The sequence below is a fragment of the Semicossyphus pulcher genome, unplaced genomic scaffold, assembly GCF_022749685.1.
Source record: "Semicossyphus pulcher isolate SPU_LCO1_2020_fin unplaced genomic scaffold, fSemPul1.0.p SCAF_5, whole genome shotgun sequence".
NCBI classification, from domain to species: Eukaryota; Metazoa; Chordata; class Actinopteri; order Labriformes; family Labridae; genus Semicossyphus; species Semicossyphus pulcher.
The window spans coordinates 28,697,966-28,715,870 of record NW_027211726.1 but is presented as its reverse complement, the minus strand read 5'-3'; the positions used below and the strand labels follow the sequence as shown (position 1 = coordinate 28,715,870).

Sequence of the window (17,905 nt, the reverse complement as noted above, 5' to 3'; positions counted from 1 at the left end):
GGAACTGCAGCGTTATGTAACAGGGCGTACTAACATGACTGATCTAGAAGGGGCAGACAGAGTGTGTCTATCCTTGTGCTGCTATCAAGTGCTCCTTGTACTCACTAAGATTACTGTTCAAAAGATTTATAAAAAGATAAATGGTATTAGAAGTGCCTTTAATCTGAGGTGGTGGCTGTAATCAGAGGGAGTAGAGCTCTTTGTACTAAGCAGAAAAAGTAGAAGGTGTATACTTTGTTTGTTATTTAATTTGTCGTAGACTTATATGTCACCTCCAGCCACCAAACAACCACAATTATTTCAATCACATAAACATTGAATGAAAAAAGCGTCCGCACACTCAAATCTGTGCAAAAATCAGATTTAATTTGCAAGCCTTTGGTCAAAGACCTTCTTCACTTGAAGAAGGCATGAACAGGTATATCTGCTACTTTTAGCTCCAGCACCTCAATCGAGTTTGATACCAGGTGAGCTGTGTTTTTTTTTTTTTTTTTTTCTGAATCCACATAAACATTACCATTTAAAATAAGACAACCCGTATGAAGAATTTAAATTGTTTCGCAGAATAATCCTCAAATTTGTCTTTACCTTCAACCAGCATTTATACCTGTCACCTTCATCATACAGTACAGTATGGTACAGATGGGGTATGCAACCTTGGAGAAAATAAAAAAAGTAAGCCAGATTTAAAAATATTCAACAGAAAAAAAACATTATAGTCACTTCAACAAAACACATGAATGAGCATAACTGCAATTATTTTGCATCCCTGCCATTCTCCAGCGACGTGCACGCGATATTTACCTTTCTAGTAGACTGCTGTAATGTGTTAAGATTGCACGGCCACAGTTAGCATGGAAGATTATAAAAGCCTGATTAAACATTATTTGACCAGTCTCTTGTTGCTGAATGTTGTTGATGATGACGTAAATCCTGTTCGTATTAGTCTGTTGTTTGTGTTTATGTGAAACTTTTTTATGCTACTGTCTTGGCCAGGACTTGTTGGGAACATTCCTGGTAAAATAAAGGTAAACTATAAAATGTTATATTAAAGAGAGTTAATCTGAAATGTCACAATCCTTTTTTAACACATTCTATATTTTAACTAGTGAAAAGGGAGTTACTGATATCTATATTTAGATTAAACATAAATCCATAAATCAGTTTTTCTGTAACATGTCAATACAGTTTTACAGTTACATTTATTCAACTTTCTTTTTTAAAGATAATTTTTGGGCCTTTTATTTATAGAGTGGACAGTGGATTGTGCCGGAGATGGGAGAGGAGAGAAACCGACACCCTTCACTAAACATTTTTACTCGTTAAAATGACATTATGACATGTACACAAGTGAAAACTAAATCGCTCCTACTGAGCCCTGCTGACTAAATGTTGAGAGTTATCGAGCACACTGTGACCATGACACTGTGACCATTTATGGCAATGTAAAAGTCAAACAATAGGATTGAGGGCCTCACAATTATATAAACGACACTACTCAGGACACACATGTTTCTGTAAAGCTCGTGGGTTTAATATGGCAACTTTCACCACCAGATAGAACCAACATCAGGGATTCAATCCAGCTACGTAAAATACACTCACCAGTAAGAGATCAGGACACTAAAAAATACACCTGTGATTCATCAACCTGCAGAATAGTGTTGCTCATACAGCTTGAGATGAACCATGAACACGTTCTCATCAGCAGTAGAAGTACAGCATCAGAAACGGGCCGGGCAGCAGCACACCAGGCGCTCATGTTGCATCTGTTAAACACATCCACATAAAGACACAGCTACCGGCAACACATCTTCAAATAGACAAATTACAGAACATCATTTCTTTGCAGGTACAGTATGTGATTAAATCTGGTAAAGGCAGCATGTTTGACACGCATGGGCTATACTACAATACAGTATATTTACAGTCGCAGTGAGTGGATAGCTGACAAGTGTGGACTCTCCATGTGTTTCTCGCTCCCTGCATTGCATCCTATTCACAGCTCTGCTTATGTGTTGATGAGTGTGAACAGACTTTTTGAGAGTGTGCTGTCATTTTCACCACTCCAAACACATTGTGTGTGGCGGTGGTGGTGTTGTTTGATGCCTTCTCCCGTGTCCCAGTCAGCGGGCATATGCCGCAGTTGCTATAAGAAGCGTGAAGCCTTGAGCTGCAAAAAAGCTCTGCTGAAGCTTCTGCAAAACTGAAAGCTTTTCCTGACAGAGTGAAGGATCTGTAGCTGCAGGTCTGCAGGATGTTACAAAAGTGTTGTCTCATTTACAGTTCAAGCAGTCGAGAGGTTTTATGTTACCTCTGATTAAAACTGAGGACATATCAGTAGCCCAACATGGTGAATAACAGTACATCACAGAGAAAGAACACAACACAGGTTTTTCGGTTGTGAACTGCCACGAGGCACATTTTTAAAACATTTGGAAAATGAAGAGACTTTTTAAAAGCAGCCTTGAGCCAAAAACAAAAGGACTTTTCTCAGCTTTATAATAAAGCAGTTTGTGCAGTACACTGCTGGCAGTGGGTCAGTTTTCTAAAGGAATGTCTCAAGATAAGTACGGCTCCACCATGTCCATATGGACACCTTAAAAAAATGGACCAAATCCCTGGTCGTAGGATCAAAACAGTCTGGTGATGAGGGGTAGAAACTGTACATTTATAATGTAGATATACTGTACAACAGCCTCAGACTTTTTAAACGAACAGCAAATCAAAAGAAAAGTGAGCAGCGACACACTGACTCTCTGGTTTCTTAAATCTGCTGCTTCTTCTGTCACATGCCGCAATTTAAATCCAGCTGGATTAAAGAGCTTCACACCGCTACAGGCTGCTATCACACTCCCTTATACAATTGTATATGTGACATAAGACACATCACTATAAAACATAAAAGTACATATAACAGTTGGATTTATGAGTTCATCTTTTTCTTTAGTTTTTCAATAAATCATATAAAAATAGTGTACAGTATACAATCTGACATTGTCTCTTTGATTCTCAGTGTCCGCGGCATGTGTATAAGTCACCTACACGCACACACACTCACTGGTTCATAACTAAGTGACGTCTGACTCGTTTCAGATAGTGCTGAGTGCCAAACAGTCCTAAGCTCCTGGCTCCAGTCTTTGGGGAGTCGATGCATCAACCTCCCTCCGTGGCTCAGCTGCTTCGCAAACAGACTGACTCTCCACAGATAATCACTCTCTCTCCCACAGGGTGCCCTCTGTCTCATCCCTCATCCCGTCTCTCTCAGGTTATCTTTGCAGGTCTCCGGGGGGAGGAAAATGAACGCGTCCCTACGATCCCTCGTTCCCCTCCGAACTCTCCGGCGCGGCTGGAGGCTCCTCCGACGTGGGAGACTGGGCCCCTCCTGGACCATCTGCGCACAAACCCAAAAAGCATATAACAAATATGAGGGTTGTAACAAAGTATCATTACACTTGAGTATTGCATTATGTTTTGCAATACTGTACTGACTGTCAGACACTGTATCCATCTTTAATTAACAGTTTACGTCCAAAGATTGGTGACATTTTTTGTTGTGTCTGAACCCCCAACCACTAGAGGGCAGTGTTGTAATCTATCTTTAGAACTAGGCAGCGTCATGAGGGGTGCAATGAATCCTAATAAATTTAATTATTTTATCCTGATACTACTAGATTCATGTCAATACAGAGAAATATGTTGCAGTTACTTTTAAGAGCAAAGAAAGCAAAATTAGATTGTGCAAAACTTTTGTTGCTCAAACGCTATTTTTTGTGAGTATTAAATGACTGAAACTTACATTTTATTGCTTCATAGTTGTGTGTCTAGTTAAGTTTACGGCTCCTATTGTGTCGAAAGAAACTGCAAAGCCAGTTTCAAAAGAGAGAGTTTACAGAGATCGGTTTGTTAGGATGAAGAGTTTTTTTCTTTGCAGCATGTAGGACAAGTTATGTCAATAAAACCCTTTTCATTTAGTAGCATGCACATTTGCTTGTTAGCCATGCAGCCAAAAAAACTAATCCCAACAGTTATCCAGATTTGGTAGCCTGAAAGCCGCGCTCATGCCAGAGTCGTAATGAATGACTCAGGATAAGTCTGGCTTGGATTTAGTAGTTATACCCAATTCCCAAGTTGCAAACCTAGCCCAAAGCTCAAACACCTCTTAGTGGAGCTTATTATCAACCTGAAGTGTTCAGTCTTAAATCTTTGAATTGAATCTGGCAGCCATGGACCAAATAGCCCAGCCTAGTGTGCTCAGGTGTCTGTGTAGCTAACAGTGTCAGGCCTGAGTTGGGTTTGAATTAGCAGTGGAGCGTCATAATGTAAATTATATAATTTTCCAGTATGTCCAATCATCCTTTCTTTGGCCAAAAAACAACGATATCACTACAGCCTTAGGCTCACTAAAGTCGTAAGAAAAAGGAAACATTTGGTTCTTTACCTTTGAGGGACAGCTCTGCCAGCTTCAAAGGCAGGTCACCTGGGTTGACACCTGCCGGAGAGCCCAGGATGTCAGGCAGGGCATTTCTCCTCCCCGAGCGTCCCGAGGAGGCAAAGTCCAACACCGGCTCCACTTCCGTCATCTCAGGACCCCTCTGCTATAAAACAGACACAGGATGATGTTACAGCTTTGCCTTCCCTTAAGTAACTCAGGAATGTTACTTGGGAATATTACAATATGAAAGCTGGAAATTAGTAGATAAAATTCTGTGTAACATCATTCCTCAAGTACATTTCAATTTATATTTATCTGTGATTGTGTTCAATATAAAGGATGTACATATATATATTCAGCAACAGAAAGTAACACTCAGTACAATCAGTATGTGAATTTTTTGTCAGTATGAAATTCAAACAGGATAAGACTTTTTCAGCCTGTTTAAATGGAGCGACTCTAAATCACTTATTGGAGGATTGATGTTCTGAAGTTCGAGTCAGATGGTGAGAAAGCCCGGGCATGCTCTTGTTTTGTGAGTTGCTTGGAAGGAGTGTGCCTTCATAAATATCAACCATGTCTTTCTTTTTTTGCATTTAAACAAGCAAGGGAAACATCAAAGTTTAGTAATTAAATGTGAAGGAACATCATTAACATTTACGACAAGTAAATTAGTCACAACTTCCATGTACATTTTCAAAGTTATCTGGTATCAGCTCAGTAAACATTCAGTCCAGATACAGTGTTACTGCTTTGTTTGTGAGTTAGCATGCTCTTGCTAACTTATTTGTTGATTACCATAGACTGTATAAAAAGATGGATGACATGACAGCTCCCTAAAAGTGAAGCCAAACCCTCTCTATCGGCCCCTGCTGACTGGCTGCAGTATAGGTAATAAAGCCTGCCTCCTCCATGTTAACAGATGAGTCAAACTATAAAATCAAAATACACGTTAAATACTTTAAGTTTATTTCCAATTAGTTATTTGATGCTGTAAAAAGGGGGTGTAACCTCATGATTGACAGCTGTGTTTACAAATGGGGCTCCTGCAGCGCTCTGTTCCTGAGTAGCAGAGTAGAAGAGGAACGGTGAGAAGAGACGTAACTAGATCGCTACAGTCATTGAACTTTCCATAAGCGTGAATATCCGCTTCAGACCAACACAAGAAGCTTAAATACACCTATGTGTGGGATCTCTGCCATTTTTATTTGGCAAGTTCATCTTGTGTTTCTCTTTTGAGTCTCTGGCTCCAAATAATGTCACCAACCCAAGATGGCAGAGCCCGCTGCAGGGGTATTTTGGTTTCAAATAAGTACAATGAGAGCAGAGAGTGTTTTTCACTTCAAATTCTCAGATCATTTTTGTATTTACTGAATTAACCTTACCTGACCAGTTACAACATGACTGGATTGTTTGCTGGTTCATCCAAATGACTACTGTAACCAGAGCTAGCTTATTGGATAGTTGACAATAGCTACATAAGCTACAAAGTTTCTGTGTGTTTGTCCTGTCAGACAGCATGAGAAAACGTGTGGTTAACCAACTAACATGTGAACCACGTTGTCTTAACATTAGTGTTAGTGTAAATGTGTAGTTATTTATGATAACTGAATTACCATTAGCTGACTAGCTTGTCAGCTAACTACAGATCCCTGGACAGTTGGTTTGAATGTCAGGGAAGGAGCGCGTCCTGGACTCAAATTGAGTAAGCTTGAGGTGCTCTTTGGATAGGGACACATGTAGCCAAAAAACAGACGAAAACTCCAAGGCACTCTCTTTAAACAAACATATTTAAACAAACAAAACAGGTTTAACATGACCTAACAATGCAAGAAAAGCATTTTAAGCTAGCTGATCTATTGGATAGTAAGCTAGCCACTTTCAAAAGAAGCATTATTATTATTATTATATTTAAAAATTACAAGGTACTTTTTAGCCAGTCTTTTCTCTATAAGCATCCAATTAGTCTGCATGCTTTCACGTTATTAGCTGTATGGGGTAAAAACAAATTCACTTTAGTGACTAATTCTTCTCATTGCATTTTAAATGATCTGGTTAGCCTGTTTTAGTTTTACCCTGTTAATTCTACTAACATTCTAATTACATTTCTTCAGTATAGTTATTAACACAGATCATATCAGTGACCATTTATGTCGACATATCTCAAAATGTACAGAATCTGTTTCGTGATTTGAGCGTCAGGAGAAAAGAGTTATCACTGAAGCGGCGGATGTGTCTGTCTGGTTACATGGCAACCAGCAGCTGGGGAGCCGGCTCTAGGCTACTGGTGACAGGCAGAATTACATCCCCTGTCACACACACACAAACACACGCACGCTACACACACACGCAAATACAGCGAGTCTCTGTTGCTATGGCAACAATGCAGAAAAGGCACCACTGGCAGGTAAACATACGACTCAAATCCATTCTCTCACTATCTCACTTTCCTCCACAGTGTCCCTCTTTTGTTGTGTTGCCTCTCTTTAAAGAACCGTATACCATTCTGTGGAGCAAAATCCCGTTCCCCATCGCTCTGCCTCAACAAAGGAATGACATGTGAGGTAATGCGTACTTGCAGCTATAAACTCACACATACACACTCACACAATCTAGATCTCCAGAAAAAGGGGCCACAGGTTGGCCATCTGTTAGCCTCTAGTGCTATTGTAGCATAGCCATTGTGCTGGTATGAGCCACAGCAGAGCATTGTGGCCTATTTTAACAAATAAATCGATGAGCAGAAACATGACTCTGCACACTGAGGGAGAAATGGGCAAAGCAAACACAGTGACATTGGACTTTTGTGTTGCTTTTTTTGATTCAATGTGATAGATGTAGCGTTTTAAACATAAATTATTGTTAGCATTTTTAGCAGGAAAAATATGCATGCCTACATCACCCAGAGAGTCTATGTCCATCCTCCCCTGCTAGCATACTTGGCCTTACTGTACAGCATAAACATACAGTAACATACTAATCATGAATGCATTCATGATTTATTGATGTCAAAATGCTGTTGCACATTTAATGTTGTGCACTGTTGAAAAACCTTGCAATAGTCCCATCAGGGGCGATAACAAGGAGTCAAGCACTGAGGAAAATGTAACTTCAACATGTTTCAACCACAAACAAAGTTTATTGCATATTTTTTAAATCAAATGTAGTTTTAAATACAAATTTCATCAGATTTAATTTATTCATTTACTTTTCAATACTTACTTTGATTTCTATATTCCCCAATATAAAAGTATAAATGCTGTTTCAAAGCCTGCCCCACTCTGAAAAAATTGAATTCTTGGAAAAATGCTAAAGCCTTTACTCATGTATTATTCTGTTGGCTTTAAAGTAGTAAAATTTAAATGTACAGCATAAAAAACTTTACCCAGCGCACAATATATCTGCAGTGGTTGCCATAGGTTACACATAATGATATGCATAGCGCCACCCCGTCCATTAACAGGATTGGGTCCTTAGGTTTGTGACGTCTCAAACCTGCCAATCTGAAAACGTGTTGTTCAGCCTGTCCTTGGTACACTGCAGTTTAAAAGCAGACAGGCCCAGCCATGGAGATGACTGCTTTTGTTGTCTTGGAGCACATGAAAAGAGATGTTTACAATGTTAAACACTGGATTTTCACTGGAGGGGGTCCTTAAAGCTATACATGAATCCTTATTATAAATGGATGCCCTGTTTAAAAGTGGTTCCTCGGCTGTCTCCCTCAACAAACAAACTAATATTACTATGAGGCAGATACATTTCCCAGTGCACTGGTGGTGGAAATGTTGGTGATTCATATGAGCAAAATGTGTCTCATGGATGCAGACTTAGTAAATAAATCATGACAGGACTCAATAAAAATACAGTATTTCATACAGATGGGCGTGGTTTGGCAGGATGTGGGAGGCAGTAAACTCTTCTCCAAGGTCTGCGGCCGTGTCAGAGAAGCTGTATCTCATTCACCCAGGAGATCCGCTTTACGCCCTGTGAATCCGTAATACGTCTATATATTTTTTAGCCCAAATCATGATTTGGTGGTCTGAGTTTGGTGAGGTTGACAAAGACCGTGATTTGGGCTAAAGTATCAATCTATAGGCCATCTTCATGGATATAAGAATACAGACGCCATCCATCTGACTTTGTTTTGTTGTTGGACATTTAGTTAATCTGAATGCTAATATAATTTACCACTTTTTAGTTGTACACGTTTTGTAGTATAACATTGTGATGGTCATTTTAAGAATGTATCCGCAGTCAGGTAGAAGTCGTCTGAAAGTCTGCAGGAAGCTCAGCCCCAGATGCAGCCGTACCGGCAGAACAGTTAGAAGAAGCACAAATCTCAGAGCTTTGTAATCGATCATCACGAAAAAAAATACAACTACATTTTTAGCTACAAATAGACAAAGGGTTGGTCTAGGGTTAAACTTGAGGTTAAGGGAAAAAAAATCAGGACCCAATGCATGTAAATGAGAACATGCATCAAGTGCACAACACTCTGTCGAGCACAGGCTGAAGGCATCACCCCGGGTGACGTGATTGCGTTTTCAGGGAGTCCCTAAACACTCACCTAAGCTTTAATTGGATCACCTGTCAACTGTTTACCTAGAAGCAACTCCTTACTTTTGCATAACAGTAGTTGCATAATCAGAGGGTTAAACAAGCCCGATGGATTTTGGGATCCTTCCACCTGTTGGAGTACGAAGCACAGTGGAAATTGTAAATATAAACAGATTAATAGGGATCAAATATGTATCTTTTTACCATCAGAACAGTGGTTTGGGCTGTGACAGCCTTAATCCACCGTTGGTACATTTATATTTGTAGAAAGGGAACTCCAACCATGCTACTGAACTCACTGAATCCACATAAAAATACAGGGGACGAGCCCTCAGTGGCCTCTACAACCACTCTAACTTTAGGTCTTTGAATTGAAGTGCTCTCTTGTTAATCACTATATAGCTGTATTATTATATAGCCAACCCTAACCCAGTGCTTAACTTGGATATACTTTAGGCGTCCCAGGGAGCCAGAGCACTGTTCCAAATTTCCTTCTCCGGTCCCTCATGACAAAGCTGCTCTTTGTCCTGGATCAGAGTCCACAGTTCAAGTTCAAGGCCAACAATAGGAGTCTAATCAGGGCTAAGCAGGGAGGAGGCCTCACGCAGCATCAGCCTTCTAACAGGATTGTTAAGCTAAACAACTGATTGTGAATGAAGAGCTTGGATTTGTCTGTTAATCTGGTTAATTAAAACTACTATAGACCTTGAATGGAAGCACAACGGCAGGTCTATATTTACCTCTTGTTTAGCACCAGATACCTGCCACCTGCCTGCTGATGGAAACACTGTCAGGTGTGTTGTTGGAGGACTTTCTTCAGCAGCTTCAGGAGTTTCAGGCTGTAAAAGCTGAAGTGGGTGATGCCTTAGTCCACCTTAAAGTGGATGTCCAGCGTTTTTAACTGAGAGCTATATTCTTACACATTTTTGGATCTCATAGTACTAGGCTGAAAAGGTTTTGGATTTTCTGTAGTAATTACCTGAGCAAGCATCTGAGACAATGGACTATAATGGCTGCAACATAATCTCAGCAGACAAATGTGCCCAATCAAACCATGCCCACTTAAGATGCAAGCTCAGATTGTTATTTGAAATGCCAAACATTTGAAAATAATCCCTACAGAAAGACCTCTCTTTAAAGACACCAGACTTCATTGACAAAAACAGCAATTTTACCTCACATAACACGGAAGAGCTGGTCTACAACTAGCGTAATCGCTTAGTTGGTTTGCGTTGTGGTTTGTTGGTTTTGATGTTTTAAAAAGTAAGTTCTGATACAGCAGAAACATTTTGGAACGTAAAATAACAGAAGAAACTAACAGCGGTGGACTAACAACTCCCATGTTGTGGGAGGTAGAATTACTGTTTTTGTCAATAGAGTCTGGTGGGTGTGAAGAGAGCGATGTCTCAGCTGTAGCTGGTTAATAAAAAGCATCTTATCTTTAAAAACAAAGGTGTTTGTTTCCTTGATGTTTTCAGTTTATTACAACAACAATCTGAGCCTGTCAGATGCACTTTCAGAGGCACTCTTTAAACTTGCACATTTACCCCCCAAAGATTATGTTACAACCATTACAACCTGTTTTTCTGCTGCTGGCTGAGGCATTTTGGGGAACAGTTTCAAAACTTTTTATACCTATAATTTTTTAAGACCACACAATTTGTAATGAAGGTTTAAAATACTTGAACTACTGTTTAGGAAGGTACTTGCTAAAAAAATATTGTTAATTTTGTTTTAGTATCCAAGGATGGATCAGAGGTTTATCCATGTAATTTTTGGGTAACCTCAGAAAACTGATCATGGATATAAAACACTGTAGGTTCCAGTTGCTTGAATCTGCACTACCAACGTCAAAAACAACCTCAACCATGAGTCCAATCCTAATTAGAACATCTGTTTAGTAACTTTCCTTAATCCGTCCGGATTAAACATAGAACAGGCAGTGACCCCTCATCTGAACAGGTCTATTTTAGCTGATAATCCAACCACAGTTTAGATAGGATTAGCTTGTCAAGACAATTGACCCAGATACTGGGATGTCCACTCAGGCTCAGTGCAGACACAGGAACAGGCCGCAGGTATGTTACGCAACAAGGTAGGGTTATGAAAGCCTTTTGATTAAAGAAATGTCAGAGGTCCAGGGCTGTTTACAGAGAGGCTGCTGGTTAAAGCAAGAGGACAAAAAGGCTTTCTTTTGTCTTTACTTCAGCACTGCAAACATGTGACAGCTCTGAAATTTAATATAAAGCTCACTGATGCTGCAAATTGCTACCGAGTTATTTCTGAAAACAGTGACATCTATAATTTGGCAACAAATTACAGCATGTACTTTAACCGCCTTCTATGTTGCAGGGCCACCGTGTAAATAATCATGCAGCTAAAATTATCCTCTTATAGGTTGTCAGTTGGACATGAGTAAAAGAAAAAGGCCCCTTCACTCACGTCTTCATCAGGTCTGTTGTATCTCTGCACCTTAACAGCCCATCACATTCAGTGTTGAAGGTTAATTTGGCCGCCGCAGCACAGAGTTATTGTCTTTGATCAAACGTCACAGTGCTCTCAGTAAGAGCAGCTCTATTCATAAGGAACCTTGCTAGTTTTTTTTTGTTTTCAAGAGAGCGCCTGCTTTTCTAAATGGAAATACACGTCCAAGGACCCTGAGCAAGAAAGAATGTCTCAACAGACACTTTCACTGACAGTGAATGGAAGCTTTCAGCACCACGGACAGAGGCAAGCAGAGAGAGCTGCTGAGAGCTCAATAACCTGGACTTTGTGCAACCATGTAACCAACAAAGACATCTTGCCCCTTCTGTTGGGTGGAGGAAATGGCAAAAGCAAACTCTATTCAAGAACTTGAGAGGGTTAATATGCCTTTGGTATCGACAAATGTTACATAACTTGCAGAGCTTGACTGCACATCGTTCAGAAACAGCAACAAAGCTCTTATAAGACTTAAGTTTCAACTTTTAGAACTGATTTGGTGGGTTTTCTACAAACTTCTGCCACTAAAACTCTCTAAAGGAAAATGTAATAATTTGCCCAGGGTATTGTTTAAACGTTGCATTATTGGTGGCAAGACAATACAAAAAAAACTTGGATTTTAGCACCAACACCCACCAAAAAAAGCTATAGTACAAAGACCAGAATGAGAAGTCAGCTTTTATACTTGCAGAAAACTATTGGGTCTTTACCCAAAGTCCTGTGGTGCAATATTTAGCCCTCAATTCATTCATTATAACACAATAATTGATTAACATTGATACGCTTGATTAACATTGAATCGGTTCTTGGTGCAATTTGTCAAAGCTTCAATAGTTCATTTGTTTTGCAACTTGGAGGCAGCACAACAATCTGTAAACACAACACTTACTTAAGATTATTACTGCCTAAACGTTCAGCAGATACAAAGCAACATTAGCATTTAGCTGGAGCGGTGTTTCTCTCCACTTGATGAATGTTTCTTCACTCTCCTTTTAGTTCTGTTTTGGTCTCCGTCAATTCATCCCATAAAATATCTTTAACTGATACATTTACTGTTATGTTCACCAGCTCATCGCCTACTTTGGTTGCAGTTTGGTGCTGAGCAGGAGGTATATAGTGGGTTTATTAGCGTACTGAGCATGAATGAAACACCAAGAAAAACGGTGACAGTGAACCAAACATTCTGTTCCAAATCAATAGACTAAAAGACTGTTTAACTGAGGTAAACTAGATTCAGGGGATAATTCTTCTCTGGTTTGTCCTTATAAGTAATCCCTTTCTACTTTTGGACATGTAATCTTTTATCATTGATTAGAGAAGCTTTGTGTTGTCAAGTGCAGCGGTTCTTCTTATAAAGCTCATTTCAACAATGTACACATCAGAAATGCTTCACGTTGAAAACGATGGGGTATGATTGGTTCCGGGCACACATCATATTCTACATATGCTTAATTTCTGTCACGTGGATGGTGCAGCTGCTTCAAAGAAGTTCAGATTCACCTGCTGTATGGAAAATGGCATGAAAAAAGGTGTTTGAAAATGTCATGTCCATTACAGTCATAATGTCAGAATTAATATCACATGTTTTCTACATTCCCATCTCCCTGTTATCACAGACACTTCTGTCTAGCATGGCAAAGCATAGAGGAACCCACTCTCTAAATGGGTCAGGAAAGTAAAATGTCTGATTTTTTTTTTTGCTGGGTTGAAATGTATTAGATCGTGACACAGTTAAAACAAACTGAATCTAACAGAACATCCTGTGATTTTTCTTTTTTTCACCCCTCAGCATAAAGGCTGATAATCAAGGAAAGTTTGGTGTTACCTTCACACTAGAGTTACATCAATTAATTTCATACAATGGTTTGTATGACATTTTTTGTGCCTCATCCTGTGAATGTCAGACACCATCTCACCCTGAGTCATCAAAACAAACATGCTTTGTCTCAGGCACGTGCAGAAAAAGCTATTTAAATTAAACAGTGCTTCCACTTTTCTAAATTCTGCACTAAAATGGTCAAAATAACATACAAGCACAAGTGGCTTCAGTACAATAATATCAGCGGTGATTCTGGCCTTTAAAAAGACGTATCCGTCAAATCTTTCTTCTGTCCAAACAACAGACGATGATGGATCAGTTCTCCGAGAGAAGCAGCCTGTCCGGCCCGCTGCCTGAGGCTGACCTCTATTCTGCTCTTCATCAGTCTAACACTCACAGTGTGACAGCCACAGAGACGCACACACTGACTGCACTCACCACAGCTTCATTATAATCTATATACATCACAAATCAGTGCAGGAAACACATGACCTAGAGATGATTAAATTACACATTATTACATTTTCCGCTGTCATTCAGAGAATGTTTTAATTATAAACTGGCAATTTGTCACTATAGATGTTTTTCATTCAAAGACAAACTAATAGTTTTTTGCTCATTTCACTCTCTCTTATGCAGTCTCATCAGTAGAATCAGTACAACCGAAGCTAAAAGGTTATCTAGATAAATAAACCATGATAATTGATCAAAGTATTGAAATTGTGCCATGAAAAGAGAAGAAAAAAAAACTTTTTTTCTAAATAAACACATGAAACATGTTGAACCAAAACAAATTATAATACGGGAACATGTGCAAAATATTTGTCAACTGTCGACTTGTAATAAGAATAAGTACATTTTTGCTTTTGAGATTTTATCTTCATTATGAGTAGAGTGGAATGACTTTTTTCTATAGTTTTTGTGTAGTTTCATCTGCAAGCAGTGCCTACATTGTTAGTCACTATCTATCTCTGAATGAGGTAACACAACGGTGATTGAGCCTATGGCCCACTGATGAAAGTCTTTGCATTTGCAGTATTACAGACCGGGCCTCTGGTGCGACTTTCACAGACAAAAATCACAAGCGGCGCCCAGTTAGTGACCCAATTTTCATCACCCAGCGGTGGCTGGTCTGCCAGAGACGGTAGGCAGAGCTAAGCGGCTGCTTTTCCGATCTCTACAAGTGTTGCGAGTAAACAGTAATCTACTATGGCTGAACAAACAAAGAAAAGATGGATGACTACAGATACAACTTTAAAAATAAGTGAAAATCCAAAGAAAAAGAAACAAATTCAACGCTCAGATGAAGGCAAACAGTCTAAAAAGGAAAGTGAGTGTCAGCGAGTTACAACCGGAGCCAACCGTGGACGTCACACATGCGACACTGTCTGGATATCTGGGACGCGTGCTCCTGCAATTACCATTTATTGCCAAAGGTGCCACTAAAGAGAACGAAACTGAATGAGATCCTCGAGATTACAACTTTAAGTCTGTACACCTTAAAGGTAATATACGTTTTGTAAGTTACGTTTTAGCTTTCATGTATTTTTAAATTTAAGGTCATTTAAAACAGGATCATGTAAACAACAGTCTACCCCAGCCAGATCACAGCCTCCCCTGCTGTCTGCACGTTTCACCACATTTCACAACATAATAAACAGAATGTTCTGACAGCATCCACAAACAGACGATATAATGGTACAAAAGACAGAAAAGCTTCCTGTAGCTGAAACAGTGACGTCTCTAGCTATTATAGTTAATATTGTAGATCGGTTTTAACAGACCATGTAAAAAAAAAAGGTTCTCCCACAGCCAGGTGGGAGGTCTGCTTTCAAAGGGTTAACAAGGGAGTTAAGAATAGCAAAAGATATCTCACAATAATCCAGAGCCATGACCTTAGCAGACAGCCTGGCCACAACAAATCCACCCCCTATGTATCCTCCAGAGTGTCTGTACTTGGTCATAGCATTAGTCAGTGAGAAAGACTGTTGAGGTTAAGGTCAGAAAACGACAAAGAACTGCAGAAGAAGAGATGTTTACACAGCCGGCGCAGACACAAGAACTTTTAGATGAATAAATAATGCCCGGGATTAAGTCCCTTGCTATTTTTAGCGCCTCGTACTCTGTGATTATTCCCTGTCCTTTTCCCCATTTTTTCACTGTTATCCTAAAGCTTAACATGCTCTAGCTGCCATGGAAACGGCACCATTGTTATAAAGGCAGCTATATAGTGGAGGAGGGGAGCTGAGGAAGAAGCAGACTATCTTTGTACTGCATGGGTTTTTTCTGCTCACAGAGGTGTCTTTTGTTGTCATAGTGTCAGGTATGATGTTAACATTAAGCTGCAGCTGTAATTATAATAATGCAGAAACAATAACACAGTGAAGAATGTGGTTTATAGGAATGTACAGTGGCAAAATCAATATGATCACTGCTGAGAATGGATGAAAAAGAAAGTGAAAAACGCAGCATTTATAGTGTGGAAATATGATGACATGAGATATATGCAGTGCAATACTAACAAGTTATGCGAAAAAATTCAGCAGCTGAAAGAAATGCAAGAAAAGGAAATAGGCATTGCTCCTCCTTTTCACATGAACCCATGCAAAACGAGGTCATACATATGCACAAAAGCTCAAATGTGAAGCACAACTCTGATATCAGCAGTTGGTTTTTCCAAAAAGCAGTTTTTTTCCTGAGCAGCAGAAGCAGCCGAGAGAGCGAGAGGAGCAGAGACATGAGACTGATCTAATGAGACAGCGTGATCACAGCCTCCCTTCAGATCTCACAAACATCCCGGGCACATCTTTCCGTCTTTTCTGCTGATCTGCACAGCCCTTTCTCTCACTATGGCTGCCTGCTTTCATGTTTCAGGAGCCACGATTCGCAGACAAAAACGGATCAGCAGAGGGTTTTTACTTTGTAGATGATATGCTCTGAGGTGGGGGAGGTCTTTTGCTACAGGTCTGTTCATGTACAGTTTAACACAGGTGATTCTCCTGATGGGTGAATTATCTTATCTTGAAAGCTTTTTAAGGGTCTTCTATCAGAAATCAACGACATATTCTTACCTATCGTCTCATGATCTGGGGTATTCTTTTACAGACCTGTGGTAGGATTTTCCATCCAAATATTAAACGAATCCTGGGAAAATCACTCAATGACGGTTTGCTTAACACATTCCCCTAGTAGCAAGAAGCAAATGTTAGCATCTGTAAGCTATGAAATACAGGTCGTTCAAGCTTTGTATTTTTCTACATGCAAAGTATGTAGAAAAGTGTAATTGTGTAAGTTACCTTTTGAAAATAAAATGAAAGCAAAAGAAAAATTATACGGACTGTATATGATCTGAAGTAGGCTAGGTTTAAAAAATTGGCATGATAAGCTAACTCAGTTCCTTGAGTGGCCACTTGAGGCTCCAGAAAACAAGAAATAACATTACAGCAGATGGGAAAATGCCAATTTCTACAGCAGAAATAAACATGTTTACAGCCTGGTACAAAAAACGGTTTTGTTATAAATAGCTAATTTTATTGTTCAAGATAACTGTACGGGGGGTGAACTGTTTTATAACACACCTGTTTAAATTATATTAAGCCTTAAATCATAGGGGCAGGATCACTTGATTGACAGGTGGACCCTGCTGGCTGTCTACTAGACGTCAACACAGACACAGACACTGACCTTAACTTCACCTGTTTGTGTTGTTGGAGACTTTTGGGGATTTTTTCATTCAAAGTTTGGACACAATCTGTCTCTGTGGGATTTATGGAACTTTCTGTCCGTGCAAGAAGTCTGAGCTCCAGCTTTTCGGTGAGTTAAATGCTAGTGTTATTGTATTGATACATTTTTAGCACTAAGTAGCAGGTATACTTTGCTCGCAATAGCTGGCTTGTTAGCCTGCTCAGTGTTTATCAAACATTTATTTATTTAATCGCTGGTCAGTAAAAAGGAGTCAGGAGTAGTTGGCTTTTCCCCGGAGAGATTACAGCAGACTGTAGTGATGAGAAGATCGGTTATTTTATGTTTCCCGCTACATGTCGACTCGCCGCTATCTCACCGGGCGAGAGAGCAGCGTGTCCGCTACTACTTTACTCTGAAACCTTCAGTCAGTCGCCGTCACAAACAGAATCTCCTCTGTGGGAAACACAAAGTTAAACTAGCTCATTCATTATTTATACAGTCTATGGCGAATGACCACTAGCTACGCTGAGAAGCATATAGTCTATCTTCTTAGCCGTAGCTGACTGATTAATGTGGCCCGTCGATAGTAGCCGATGTTTGGAAGGCATAGAAGACAAAACAGGGTCAGTTCTGTCTTTTATTTTTTTCAATCTTGATAAACAATAAAAAAAATACAATGAAAAGCAATTTACAGTTCTCAGCTTCAATCTGCTAAACACTGGCATTGTTAGAACTTAAGAAACCAACCTGCAACACTAAAAGAAAGTAACAAGCACTCACTGATTTCATTCAGCTGTTCCATCCAACTGCCCTCTCTGTAATTAACCGTGTTTTAATGTGCAATAACAACAACGAGCCATTATATGAAATGAGGCTGACAAAGTGCCCTCCATGTTGCCAAATATGAGACAGATTGAACAGCTTTCACG

General features: G+C 39.7%; 1 protein-coding gene across 1 annotated transcript in view; it reads right to left on the bottom strand.

The window, feature by feature from the left end:
• Nucleotides 1-376: 376 nt before the first annotated feature.
• The window catches only part of pkib (protein kinase (cAMP-dependent, catalytic) inhibitor beta), a 32,882-nt gene continuing 15,353 nt past the window's right edge, over nt 377-17,905 (bottom strand). The window contains exons 2-3 of the mRNA XM_069681711.1: nt 4,442-4,598; nt 377-3,394 (exon numbers count right to left, since the gene is read on the bottom strand). Coding sequence (XP_069537812.1) covers nt 3,312-3,394; nt 4,442-4,583 — 225 coding nt within the window. The 5' untranslated portion in view covers nt 4,584-4,598 and the 3' untranslated portion in view covers nt 377-3,311. The remainder of the gene's footprint in view (nt 3,395-4,441; nt 4,599-17,905) is intronic.